This window comes from Balaenoptera ricei, chromosome 21 (genome assembly GCF_028023285.1).
Source record: "Balaenoptera ricei isolate mBalRic1 chromosome 21, mBalRic1.hap2, whole genome shotgun sequence".
NCBI lineage: Eukaryota > Metazoa > Chordata > Mammalia > Artiodactyla > Balaenopteridae > Balaenoptera > Balaenoptera ricei.
In genome coordinates this window covers 21,336,269-21,350,465 of record NC_082659.1, presented here as the reverse complement: position 1 = coordinate 21,350,465, position 14,197 = coordinate 21,336,269, and the positions used below count along the sequence as shown (strand labels likewise).

The 14,197-nt window shown below is 35.5% G+C and overlaps 1 protein-coding gene across 4 annotated transcripts in view; it reads right to left on the bottom strand.

Moving 5' to 3' along the window:
* Window positions 1-14,197, bottom strand: part of DLC1 (DLC1 Rho GTPase activating protein) — a 406,041-nt gene that overhangs the window by 290,391 nt on the left and 101,453 nt on the right. For all 4 annotated transcript variants that reach the window (XM_059909787.1, XM_059909786.1, XM_059909788.1 and 1 more), the window contains one exon: window positions 8,825-8,965. In XM_059909787.1, the coding sequence (XP_059765770.1) occupies window positions 8,825-8,965 (141 nt within the window). The remainder of the gene's footprint in view (window positions 1-8,824; window positions 8,966-14,197) is intronic.

The window sequence follows — 14,197 nt, the reverse complement described above, 5'->3', positions numbered from 1 at the left end:
TAACAAATATGCAAGTCCTTTTTAGTCTATGTAACTACATAAGAGGATATTAGAAATTCAGATAAAAATATTTGTAGAACTATCATCATAGTGTTATATAATATTGTATTTAATACAGAAAAAAACTACAGATGTGCTATAGGGAAATAATTGCACGATTTTGATATATTCACGAAATTCAAACTGTAAAATTTAATACTTAGTTAATATTTGCTTAGGAAATACATTTAAGTGGAAATTCTACTAGTTCTGAATTCTAAATGTTTTTATCTATTAAAAGTTATATAAAATTCTGACTTTACTCCCCAATAGACAGTAAAAAATAATGTAAAACTATCTATCTACAGCTCAGTGTCTGCAATATAGAATTTAATAATCTGCTTCAGCAGAATTCCAGACCCAGGCTAAGTCGAGTTGCTCCGATCCAGAGTCTGCTCTCTCTCCCACTTTTTTTGTTTCTTATTGGCACCCGGAGGTTGTTGCCCTAGCAACAGAGAAGTTCTGGAGGCAACTTCGCCAGGATGCTCTTGGAAATCAGAGGCTATCTGGACCCAAGAAAAAATTCTCCCATGTTTTTCTCACCCGTATAATTCGTTTAGTTTGGGATTTAAACAAAATTAATGTTATGGATTGATCAAAGAGGATTTTATTCAGAAGGCCAATATATAAAAGGGATAAAAGTAAATAAGTCTGGGGCTTCCCTGGTGGCGCAGTGGTTGAGAGTCCGCCTGCCAATGCAGGGGACATGGGTTCGAGCCCTGGTCTGGGAGGATCCCACATGCCGTGGAGCAGCTGGGCCCGTGAGCCACAACTGCTGAGCCTGCGCGTCTGGAGCCTGTGCTCCGCAACGGGAGGGGCCGCGATGGTGAGAGGCCCGCGCACCGCGATGAGGAGTGGCCCCCGCTTGCCGCAACTGGAGAAAGCCCTCGCACAGAAACGGAGACCCAACACAGCCATAAATAAATAAATAAATAAATTTATAAAAAAAAAAAAAAAGTAAATAAATCTGGCTGGGGCAGGGAGAGGAAGGCAGTTCTGGGGGTGCCCAGAGTGCACAGTCTGAACAGCACTGATTTATTGTTATTATTGCCTATTTGTATGATTCTCTGCATTTCACAGAATGACTAATGTGGTAAATTCCCATTCAGTAAATTACTATAGTATTTATACAAAGGTAGGGCCTTCAACATGAATCAGCAGAACAACAACAAAATAAAATGGATAAAGCAATCTACAGTAAAAAGGAAACAACTGTTTTTCATGAGTGTCAACTGATTTTCCTTTGAAGCAGTTTACTAATTCAGAAGTTGCCTGGATTACACCAAGTTGTCACAGTGGAAAGAACAGAGAATCACTAAAAAGTGAGAGTGGCAACAATAATCTAAGGAATATGAACCATTCATTCATTCAAAAAAAAGAAACTAGCATATAAAATTCTCATTAAATAAGCAGAATATCAAGAATATTGATATTTTTCAAGTGACTGTGCCTTGAAAAAGATAAACAGTGAAGATAAAGAGTAAATGACACTCTTCATATTTTTGTTACGACACCAACTGTTTAGATGTGTGATATTCAGAATACTCAAATGCTTGGTTGCTGATTTTACTTTTTCATTTAGAAATCTGGTATGTGGTAGACAGCTCAAAACTATAGTCACAAAAGCCTTCTGTATAAACTTTGTACAACGGCTACTGAATATTCACATGGAATCCCCAGTTAAGCATTTCAACTGACTGTAACTGTCTTTAAGAAGTGAGGGTAGCGGCCACCAAATGCCAGGGGCAGCATTAATTATCAATCAAAGAATCAAAGTAGGGAATCAGAAAAAGAATGGAAACACCAAATATATAATTAGAACTTGGGGACAACTCTGTTTGAGATGAAGAGAGCTCTGTGAAAATGGCTTACGGGTTATTATTATTGCTCAGTGCTATGAATTATATTCTTGGTTGCTGTGATGTGGCATGCCGTTGGCTTGCCATTTTACATTGCCCAGAAATAACTGGAAGTTGTTATTTCTCTTGGATGAAAATATGAGCTGGATTTGAGAAGTAACATCAGCACATGGAAAAACTAAATTTTCCTCATTGTAATGATGATAACATACAAAAGTACTATTCACATGACCAAATCTTAGGTTGCAGAGATTTTTTTTTTTTTTTTTTTTTTTTTTACTGTTTCTTGCCCTAATGGAATCTATTCAATTCTTACTGTCCTCTCATTTTTATGTTCCATTTTCCCCATCATTCTTTTGGTTGTAGGAGTTCTGCTCCAGATGTCTAATTAGCCAGGTTATTATAAATGAAATAAACAAAATAGAAAAACAATTTATCCAACTCAAAAAATTACTTAAACACCATGTGCTCAGACTTTAGTATTAAGGATCAGTATATCTGGATGCAAGTTGTACTTATTCTTGGCACAATGAAACTCCTAGATTCTGAGTGAAAAGTCTTAAGTGAGGAGGTTATTGTGGAGATCAAATAATCCATCCCAAACAAGACTATCATGAATTAACATGTAAATAGATTGGAAACAGATGTCAGTATCTTCAAACACAAGAAATGAGAGAATTTTGAATAATTTTAAATAGAAAAGCAAATGGTTATGAAAAATGTTTCTCTTTTTCAAAGCCCAAGGTTAATGAATTACATATTTATTATTTCAAAATTCAGAATATGTGAATGGAATCCTCTACACTTTAGAATCAGAATTCTAAGAAATATCTCATTATAATAATCACAGAATGATTTCCTTTTTAAAAACATTTTTTCCTCAGCTCTCTGGTGGCTCACTTTTCCTTAAAAAAGCTATAAGATTTGGCTTATTTTTCTTTCTCATAAACAATGAGGATCTTAGTGAATAAATACTTCTTTAAAAATCCACATACTTTTAATGTTATTGCTTGGCTATGTCAAAATTAAATTGCCACATTCAGAAGCATTACAATCAAAGACATTTTTCTAAGACCATTACATTTTTGTTTGCAAAGTGGTAAATTGTACTAATTCAAATTTTTTGATGTTTCAGACTAAACTTTAAGAATTCTATGTGTGTCATTTTTCCTTTTACTATGCTATTTTCTTTACTTATCATATGTGACATTATGAAATACTCTTTAAATTCTAGTCAATTTTATATGTTACCTAATACTTTTCCCCCAAGAGTTCAGTAAAAAGGAGTATTTGCAGTTCCCATTTGTAAAAAAGACAATGTTTTATCCCTTTATTTTGTGTTAAATAGTGAGCAGCATTAGAGAAAATCACTAGCTTTGTTAAAAAAAATCTGATAATCACTTAAGCAAAAATATAGAATAATATCCTGGTAAAACAAAATAGGGACCTACTAAAATTCTGCATATGAATTGCGTTTTAAATGATACTTGACAGTGATGTGATTTGGACTCCTGAATCTACATGCTATTTTTCAATTTTAGTGCCTACCATTTAATATGTCACAAGCATAATGACTTTAGCTTAATGATCACATGTATGAGATATGTGATTGCATTTAGATATAAAACTTGGTTTACATTGAAAGTAATTATGAGGAACCTCTGATGGTTTTTCTCTTCTTTCTTGGATCAGCCTTAACTTCCTTAATATGCTGTATAATTGGGACTAATGCCAAAAACATTTTATAGTTTCATAACAGATTAGACCATATCTCATTGGGTGAAAAAAGGAAAAAAATAAGATCCTGTTTTTAAATGACTTAAACGTTAACAGCATTCATTAAAAATAACGTAATGTCAAAATTCATACACAATGTCATCACCCTCCTTTTTACCTCCACTTCAAAACATTTATGCTTTTTAGGGAGGACAATACTATTAACAAGTGAATGTCAGACCCAAAAATTATTGTTTGCTTCTATTATGCCAGAGGGGAGAAAGATAATAGACTGTATGTAAGTGTCTCACTAAGTTGACTATAGCATAAACAGTTGTGTTTCAGAGTCACATTGAGAGATTTTTTTTTTCTTCAACAATAGGTTACACTGACCATGCAATTTTTGAAATTGTTGGTAAAAGAGGCTAAAATATCAGGTTGACTGTGGCATTGGAGTACTTTCTTTTTTAAAGTCATCTAGAAACGATCATGAACTTGCAGTCAGGACATACTCCTGAAGCTTTATTTCGGTCACACTCCAGCAGCATTTAGGCAGGATTTACTCTGAACCATTCTTGGGAGGAGTCGGCAGTCTCTGGCATTCAGCCTGCCCTCAGCTCCCACCCCCTCCATGAGCTGCTGTCTCCACCCTCATTTATCTCATCAATATTTTGGTGGTAATGATGAAAAGATTAGGGGTGTATTCGGTCTGTGGAATTAGACCTATTGTTGCCACCTTGAGCTGGAATAAGATATATTTGTCTTTTTTCACCTTGTAGCAATTACAATAATGAAGGTTAATAATTTCTGCTATTTTTAACATCTTCAAAGGAGGGTTATTTTGTAATTCCAACATTCAATACATTCTGATATGAATGCTAGTATCTTCCAACATTCCTTTAGATAGTTTAGGATACACTCAAAACTATCTAGCTGGGGTTCCCAAATGCCCAAATGACTGAGGTTCTCATTCCGGTCATTAGAATTCTATCACATGGCAACTAGTGGGGTTGTCTCCTCTATGAAGCTGATGTTAGTATACACAGCAGAACACCCTCTCTGTTCCTCCAGTACTTATTTTACAAATAAAATATGTTGTTTTTCTTATCTCAGTCTTGGTCTCTTTCTTCACAAATATATGATTAATACTAATTTAATGACCACCTACACTAATCAGTATCTTCAAGAAAAACAACAACCACAAGAAAACTTGTGGGGTTTTAGTGCCCAGCTTTAAAATCTTTCATGTAACAACCCTATATTAATTAATGCAGGAACAACTCAAGCAACTGAATACCCTGGTTAGAGGGATGTCAGAATATTGTTCTGCAGTGAATGAAAGCACTGTATAAAAAATGATTATGACTACACATGCGTTGTTCGCAGAAGGGTGTAGTGTGAAAGGCATTATGAGACTGCCTCAAAGGAACAAAACCAAGAATTTAAGAAAGAAATTGATGAGATTTTTGGCATTCAGCACCAGACCTTGTTTTTACTAATGTGTTTTTTGGTAGTTGATCTCCTACCTTTTAACTTTTAAATTTTTTTGTGTCAAATACATTTCAGAAATCTACTTTAATGCTCCATTTTCAGCATGATATATACACAGTATTTATGAAAAATCTGAAGATTACTCATTGGTCCCCTTCTAATAATAAATATAAAAGTAGAAATCTTATTGAAAAATTGGCACTTAGAAATCCAAAAACCTTACACACAAAAGGAAAGCCAAATATTTGTGGTAGTCAGTCACCATTATAAATAGATTCATAGCAGCAAATCAAATGTAACATTAAATAATTCTGAGATGAAAGTAAAGCATTCTGTAAAAATGTGACACTATGGAGCAGAGGTTGGTTCATTTTAGGTGGATGTTAGAAGCAGGTGTTCTTTGAATTTAATGTTTCTACTTAATATTAAAATTGAAAGTTTAGTTCATAGTGAAAAGAACAGCTCTGTAGGATACTAGAGTTTTCTTTCTTTTCACGAAGTAGCCAGGCTGCCATTATTCCCTAAGCTCCAAATTGAGGGGAAAAGTGTCTGTTTAATATCTCATAAAATAGGTAAAATTCTTCATTCTAATATTTTAACCCAGGAAAAACTAAAAACATAAAATTGATCCATGGCTCAAGACTTACTTTCTAACTTTAGTAAAAAGGGAATACTGAAAATAAAAATAACACCAAAACCAGCAAAAAATAAAACACACACATGCTCACATTAAAGCAGCCCTTCCGCCAACACAAAAGCCTGTTTTTCAAGCTAACTTTTTTTAAAAATTTTTATTGGAGTACAGTTGTTTTACAATGTTGTGTTAGTTTCTACTGTACAGCAAAGTGAATCAGCTATACGTATACACATATCCCCTTTTTTGGATTTCATTCCCACTTAGGTCACCACAGAGCACTGAGTAGAGTTCCCTGTGCTATACAGTAGGTTCTCATTAGTTATCTATTTTATACATAGTATCAATAGTGTATATATGTCAATCCCAGTCTCCCAAGCTACTTTTTTAATTGGTCATTTTCTTTGAGAAATTTCCTAAAAGTCAGTTGCCTTTGATAGCAGAGTGTTTTCTTCCCCTCTGGGTACTTCTCATGGCCAGTTAGAGAATTTGACTAAATTATAGTTCAGTAGCTGAACAGAGTTGCATTTCCAGTTGTCTAACTCCACCTGCAGTATTGATCAAGATGTGTTAAATAGGTTTTGGGTGTCTTGAAGTGGAATATTGTGTTTCAAGGCCAAGTCAATTGCATAATGATTCTCATCACTCACTGACTAGTGATTTGTGGCATCACTACAAAGTTGTGATCATGTGCCCAGGTCACACCTGAACAGCTGGATACATCTTCACTTCTGATTTTATTCCAAGTTGGCAACTTTTCAGTTAATATTTGATTTGCAGTGCATGAAAAAATATGTTTCTGTTCAACAATTGATTTTAATTATTTCTTAATTTTGCCTGTGGGGTGAATAGTTTGGTTAACTGATACGGCAAAACATGAACAATTTGAAAAAGGACCCATTATAAAGTACTCTAAGGGATTAAAGTCCTAGGAAAACTGATGGTTTTATGTTTCTCATTCTAAAACTTTACTGAAGATGGTTACCATAAAAATATGTACATTGCTCAATGGAAATATATTGACCACATTTATAAGCACGGGAGCATTGAAAAAAGACTAAGGAACTGCACACAGAGTTGTAGCAATGGTTACAAATTACAAAGTGACTACACTCTAAAATATGTACGTTTCAAGGGAGAAACAGTGGATACCAACAGTATTTATTCTAAAGTAAAAGATGAACACAGAATAAATGTTAGAGTGAAAAGAACACTCTTAGGGACAATAGAAGGTGCTTTAAAAAGCTAATTTAAGCATAAATACCTTTAAAAAAGGGAATTCACCTTCCTTTCTACTTACTTTTTTTTTAATACATTTGTTTATTTATTTTATTTTTGTTTGCATTGGGTCTTTGTTGCTGTGCGCAGGCTTTCTCTAGTTGTGGCGAGCAGGGGCTACTCTTCATTGCAGTGCTCAGGCTTCTCATTGCAGTGGCTTCTCTTGTTGCGAAGCACGGGCTCTAAGTGCGCGGGGTTCAGTAACTGTGGCACGTGGGCTCAGTAGTTGTGGCTCGCGGGATCTAGAGCACAGGCTCAGTAGTTGTGGCACACGGGCTTAGTTGCTCTGTGGCATGTGGGATCTTCCCGGACCAGGGCTCGAACCCGTGTCCCCTGCATTGGCAGGCGGATTCTTAATCAATGCTCCACCAGGGAAGTCCCTCTACTTACTTCTTATATGTCAGCCCCACACCTGTCCCCAGTGTTCAAAAAGCCAATGCTCCAATGGTTCCCAAACCTTCAAGCTAAAACTCTTAAGAGGCTTTTATCTTTTCCTTAATAAGAACGTGGTAAAATGAGATTGTTGAGTTTCATATTTGAATTTTGCATTTCAACCTTCTCTAGCGATTGTGGAAAAGAAGAGCACCACGTCACTGCAGTCTGCCCATTGGCACACATTATTTTTGACCCTATTTTTTCAGTGTACCGCAAAATAGCATTGGGTAGTATGTCATTGCTTCCTCCTATTTCCTGTATATACAGCACTACCATACAGCATGTCATTGCATTTCATTGTTTACATGCCTCCCTCCCTTGCTAGACTGTGAGATATTTAAAGACAGGGAATATATTTTTATTGCTCTCCAAGTCTTTTTTATCTTGTATAACACATGGCACATCGTAGGTGTTCAATAAATATTTATTCCATCAAAAATACTCTAGATATTCTTGCAGTTGAACATACGTACTATGTTTTAAATTCAAGTATTCTCTTTTTAGTTTTATTTCAGATTTGCCTTTTATTTTAAAGGCAGGCAGAAAAGCAATCCAAACTTGTTTCTCTGTGTTAAGCTAACATGGGCATTTAAAAAATAATACAACACTATGATTTCACTAAACTAGGAAAGGTTATTTTGGAGCTGCTGTGACTTTAGATATTTGAAGTAGTAATTACTTCCTCCATAAATGTTACCTTTAGAGTCAAATACTGCTTTCCTGTTGCAGTTCAACTTTTTACTTAAAGGAAAATAACTTCTATTCACAATTCACTGTGCTATACTATTACATGTAGTAATTCTCCTTTTCATTTGTTTTGGTAGCATTGTAAAGTCTATGAAGCATCATAATAATAACAATAGTAGCTTACATTTTTTCAGTATTTTTTCTGTGCCAAGCATTTCACTAAGCACTTGACATGTGCTATGTCATTTAATACCCACATAAAACTTATCATGTGTATGATCTTATATATCTCTACTTTTTAATCTATCTATCTACCTATCCATCCATCCATCCATCCATCCATTAATTTTCCCATTGGTAAGCCATTTAGTCAGAATAATAATATAGGGAGAATCATCTTTACATTTTGCATTCTTGGTTCTTTCAAGTTCTGAGTATCCAGTAATAAAATTTAATACCATATTTTGCATAATTCTGGAACAATGACCTATGTTAGTAAAGTACTTGTGTAAGCATTTATAAAACAAAAAAACAGCATATGTTGGGCTGTACTTAATTAAGTACTATCAAGTCACTGCAACTAAGAATCCAAGAGTATTTCTTCTAAACTGAATGGATGAGATATCAACTCTTACCTGAAAATAATCAACACTTCATGTGGAAACTGCTATAATTAACAACTTACCATAGACTTGGGTTTGGTTCCAGAACTGGCCACTGGGGTGGAAGATGGTAGGTCAGTGGACTCGGTGTTAGAAGACAGATTTATTTGTGTCTGATTTACCGAAGTGTTATCTGCTCCACTCTCAGATCCTGATTCCAGATCCTATGAAAAAAATGCATTGATATGAAGGGCATGTCCACACTCTCTACATGCCTTTCTCCCACCTCCAACACCTTTCCACCTCCTCCTTCTCCCAAGACACATGGACACACCACAGAGTTATGACAACCGACAGTGACACGTCACCCATAACCATGCATTATTTTGTATTAACAATTGTACTCTTCAGAGGGTCTGATTTTAGAATGCAAATACTGAAAAAGAGACAGTAAACTACTTTGATAATTTAACAGCTGATTGTGCATTGGAAAGGGCAGTAGGGGCAGCTAGCCGGGACACTGCAATAAGTCAGGAGGAAGAAGTCCATAGACAACCCTTGCTCGTTGTGTGACTTTGAGTAACTCACTCTACATCTCTCTTGCAACAGGGTTATGAGTGTCAAATGAAAAGACAGTTCTCAGCTCTTCTCACCTCACTCTCTTCTATGTTCCCATCAGATCTCCATGGTGACACCTACCATAATAGCCTGGAATCATTTAGCTCAAGTGTATGTCTATCTAATGAACTATAAGCTATTTGAGGGCAGGAATTACACTTTGTCATGCGTGATTCAATTCCCTCATTTGAAAATGAGTATAATGATAGCATGCACTCATACAGGTTTATGAAGATTAAGCAAGATACATGCAAAGTGCATGTAACAGGCACATAATCATTTTCATTAAATGCTGGGCATTACTGTAAATATTGTTATTATTAACATCATATGCCTTCTGAGCAACTAGTGCACAGTATGTGGATAAGACATGTCTGTTGAATGAGTGCAATTACACGGTAATCCCTCCAAAGGCTGTGCATTTAATTTACCAAATGATATCTTTGTGTTATATGTGAGAACACAGAGGAAAGGCAAGGGTGAGGAGAATGCAAAGGGGAGGGAGTGAAGGCACACATCACTCTATAATTTTAACGTGAGAAAATTATTTGATAATCTTTACGTCCACTCTTTTGACATCTCAACTTCACCATGGCCCATATTGTTAAATATCATCTACCCTGCACCCCGACTCTCTGGTCTTAGACTCTATCATTCTCTTGTTTCTCTATGCTCTGCCATACTTGCTGTTTGTCAGTCCTCCTAGTACACCAAGGTGGTGTTTATGGCAGGGACTATGCCCTTTCTTGTCCCTTGTCCAAGTATTTCCCTTTGTTGTCCCTTTCTTGTCACTCAGCTCTCAGTTTGAATATCACTACCTCAGAGAAGCATCCTTTGACAGTTCAAGCTAAAATAGTTTCCTCTCTTCAACCACCACAGTGTATCATTTTCTATTTTACAATCTTATTACCTTGTTTATCTACCACGTATCAACAATATCCATCCATCATCTCTACCTATGTATGTAGGTATGTATTTATCTCTCTATCTGACCATCTATCCACCTTTCATTCATTTCTATTTCAAATCTTTTTTGCCTCCCTTTATTGGAACCTATGCATCACAAGAGCAGGGGCTTCACCTGTCTTGTCCACTGATACATTCCCCAGGCTTAGAATAGTGCCTGACACCTAGAATATGCTCATAAATATTGTTTTATGAAAGAATAACCAAACTGGCAAATATTAATATGTAACCAAGGAGGCACAAGATCTGTACACTAGAAACTACAGGACACTGATGAAAGAAATTGAAGAAGACACAAATAAATGGAAAGATATCTCATGTTCCTGAATTGGAAAAATTAAAATTGTGAAAAATGTCCATGCTACCCAAAGTGATCTATAGATTTAGTGCAACCCCTGTCAGAATGTCAACGGCATTTTTCATAGAAATAGGAAAAAACAATCCTAAAATTTGTATGGAACCACAAAAGACCCTGGACAGCCAAAGCAATCTGAGAAATGATAACAAAGCTGGAGCCATCGCATTCCCTTATTTCAAATTATAGTACTGTAGTAATCACAACAGTATGGTACTGGCATAAAAACAGACACACAGACCAATGGAATAGAACAGAGAGCACAGAAATAAAAGCATGCATATACAGTCAACTAACATTTGACAAGGGGGCCAAGAATACTCAATAGGGAAAAAATAGTCCTTTCAATAAATGGTGTTGGGAAAATTGGATAGTCACATGCAAATTAATGAAATTGGACCCTTATCTTACACCACTCACAAACCTTAACTTGAAATGAATTAAAGACGTAAATGTAAGATCTGAAACTGTAAAACTCCTAGAAGAAAGCATAGAGCAAAAGCTTCTTGACATTGGTCTTGGCAACAATTTTTTGGGTATGACACCAAAAGCACAAGTAATAAAAGCAAAAATAAACAAATGGGACTATATCAAACTACATGGCGTCTGCACAGCAAAGGAAACAATCAACAGAATGAAGGATGCAGCCTATAGAACTATGAGAAAATGTTTGCAAACCTTACATAAGGGGTTAATATCCAAAATATATAAGGAACTCATTCAACTCAATAGCAAAAAACAAATAATCTGATTAAAAACTGAGCAAAATACCTGTGTAGACATTTTTTCGAAAGACACACAAATGGCCAACAGGTACATGAAAAGGTGCTCAAGATCACTAATTATCAGGGAAATGCAAATTAAAACTACAATGAGATATCACCTCACACCTGTCAGACAGCTATCATAAAAGGGAATCCTAGTGCATTGTTGGTGGGAATGTAAATGAGTACAGTCACTATGGAAAACAGTACGGAGGTTCCTCAAAAAATTAAAAATAGAACTACCATATAATCCAGCAAGTCCACATCTGCATATACATCCAAAGGAAATGAAATCACTGTCTTAAAGAGACATCTGCACCCCTATATTCATGGCTGCATTATATTCACAATAGCCAAGACACAGAAGTAACTGAAGTGTCTATTGATGGATGAATGGATAAAGAAAATGTGGTATATATATACAATGGAATATTATTTAGCCATAGAAAAGAAGGAAATTCTGCCTTTTGTGACAACATGGAAGGACCTGGAGAGCATTATGCTAAGTGAAATGAGCCAGACAGAGAAACACAAATACTGTATGATCTCACTTATATGTGGAATCTAAAAAAAAAGCCAAAATAGAAACAGAATGAAGTGGTGGTTGCTATGGGCTGGAAGGTGGGGAAAATGGGGACATGCTGGTCAGAGGGTACAAGCTTCCAGTTATAAGAGGCATAAGTTCTGAGGATCTAATCTTCATTTTGGTGACTACAGTTAACAACACTGTATAATATATTTGAAAGTTGCTAAGGGAGTAGATATTAAATGTTCTCTCCACACACATACACACACACACACACAATTATAATTATACCAGTTTATGGACGTGTTAACTAACCTTACTGTGGTAATTATTTTGCATAAAAAAACTGTATCAAATCATCACATTGTACACCTTAAACTTATACAATGTTGTATGTCAATTCTATCTCAATAAAGCTACAAAAAAAAAGAAAAGAAAAAAGTGGAAAACAAAGATAAAACAGAAAGGGTACAAAAGACATACATAACAATAATAAATATGAAACATAATACTAAATTCTTTAAGTGTGTGTGTGTGTGTGTGTGTGTGTGTGTGTGTGTGTGTAAAACATATAACCAAATTTCTCATGCCCTGAGTGCTTTCAGATTAAGGGTCATCTATTCTTCTTTTTTGCACAGAAAAGACATTTTAACCTAAGAGAAAAATGATTCATTAAGATTTCAAATTAAATCAACATCAACTGGATAGTCATAAATAGCAGGTTATTTATAAACATCAAATGCATAATCATAAGTAGCAGGTAGTTTACAAGCCATTTATATTTTACATTTATGTTTATCAGGAATCTTTTGCACGAATTTTGCCTTCTTATTTATGATCTGATTAGGCAAATAACAGGGTAACCTTGCATCCTTCTAACAATACAATAATTCTGAGGTGAAATAATAAATATTAAAAAAAAATTTTTACCATTTAAAGACAATACTGTACAGCCATTCTCTGCTTCCATGTTCACAAACTCTATGTGGAAGATATTATTATCACCACCTGATGGATGATGAAGCCAAAGCTTAAGGCAAGTAACTTGACCAAATTCATGTTCTGTGGCAGGGCTGACGTTAAAGCTCAGATCTGCCTGACCCTCACTTGTCAGGCTCTATCAAGGCAGCCTTCTATACATTTTTACATCTACCCTTATTTTAGTATTTTTTTCTCTTTGAAGCCATTCTTAAAGACTCCAGCCCATATTATTCTTTACCCCCTTTATTATATGTACAACTCACTCCAGCCTTTTCTTACAAATAATCTCAAACTGAGGTCACTGTTTCATTGCATGTCTTGCCCTCCTTGCTAAACTGTACATTCACAGTGGAGTATGAGGGTGTGGCAGAGGGGGTTTCTCCTCTGAATCTGGGACAGTACTCCTTGGTGGACAATCAAGGTCATAATTATTTGTTATAATCCACTTATTCCATGGTACAGTTATCAAAAGGAATGGAAATCGCATGTGGAAAAAATTTTGATGACGAGAGAATGTTAAAATTAGCTTTAAATACCAAGGAACAGAAATAAAGAAAAAGGGACGACCTAGAAAAACACAGAGACAAAAAGAAGTTTCTAGGGATGCAGGCTATGTCTTATTTACCTTTAACCCAGTGTCTGGTGTGAGTGAGTACATGAGAGAAGGCAATGGTATTAACAAATACTGAGAGAAGGCAATGGTATTAACAAATACTAAATATGTACTCTGTGCCAGATCTTTGCAATGCATCTCACACGTGTTCTTTCATTTACTCCTCCCAACAAGCCATTAAGTAGGAAACAATGTCTCCTTTTTTTACATGAACCTGAAGTTGAGAAATTAAATACTTTTCTTATGTTCTCAGATATTCAGTTGTACAGCTGGCATGTGAACTCAGGCCTACAGACTCCAAAGTTTATGTTTCTACTGTATTATTTGGCCTATTTCAAGTATCTGTTGAACTAAAAACTCAGAAATACATATTTATTTACAGAATTAACCATTGTTCAGCAAGGGTGGTGATGGTCCATGAGATAGTGCATGCAATATAAAATCCAGTTTACACTTTAAATGGAGGCAGAGATGTAGATGCAGACAAATCCTAATCATCACCCACCTTAGCTCTTGTTTTGCATTGTCTTTACCACTCAACAAAGAACCATATCTAGCAGGTAAGGGCTATTTTGCTCTCTGAGATGGAGACAACAACATGGAGTTGTATTTAGCAGAAATCTGGACTGTGCT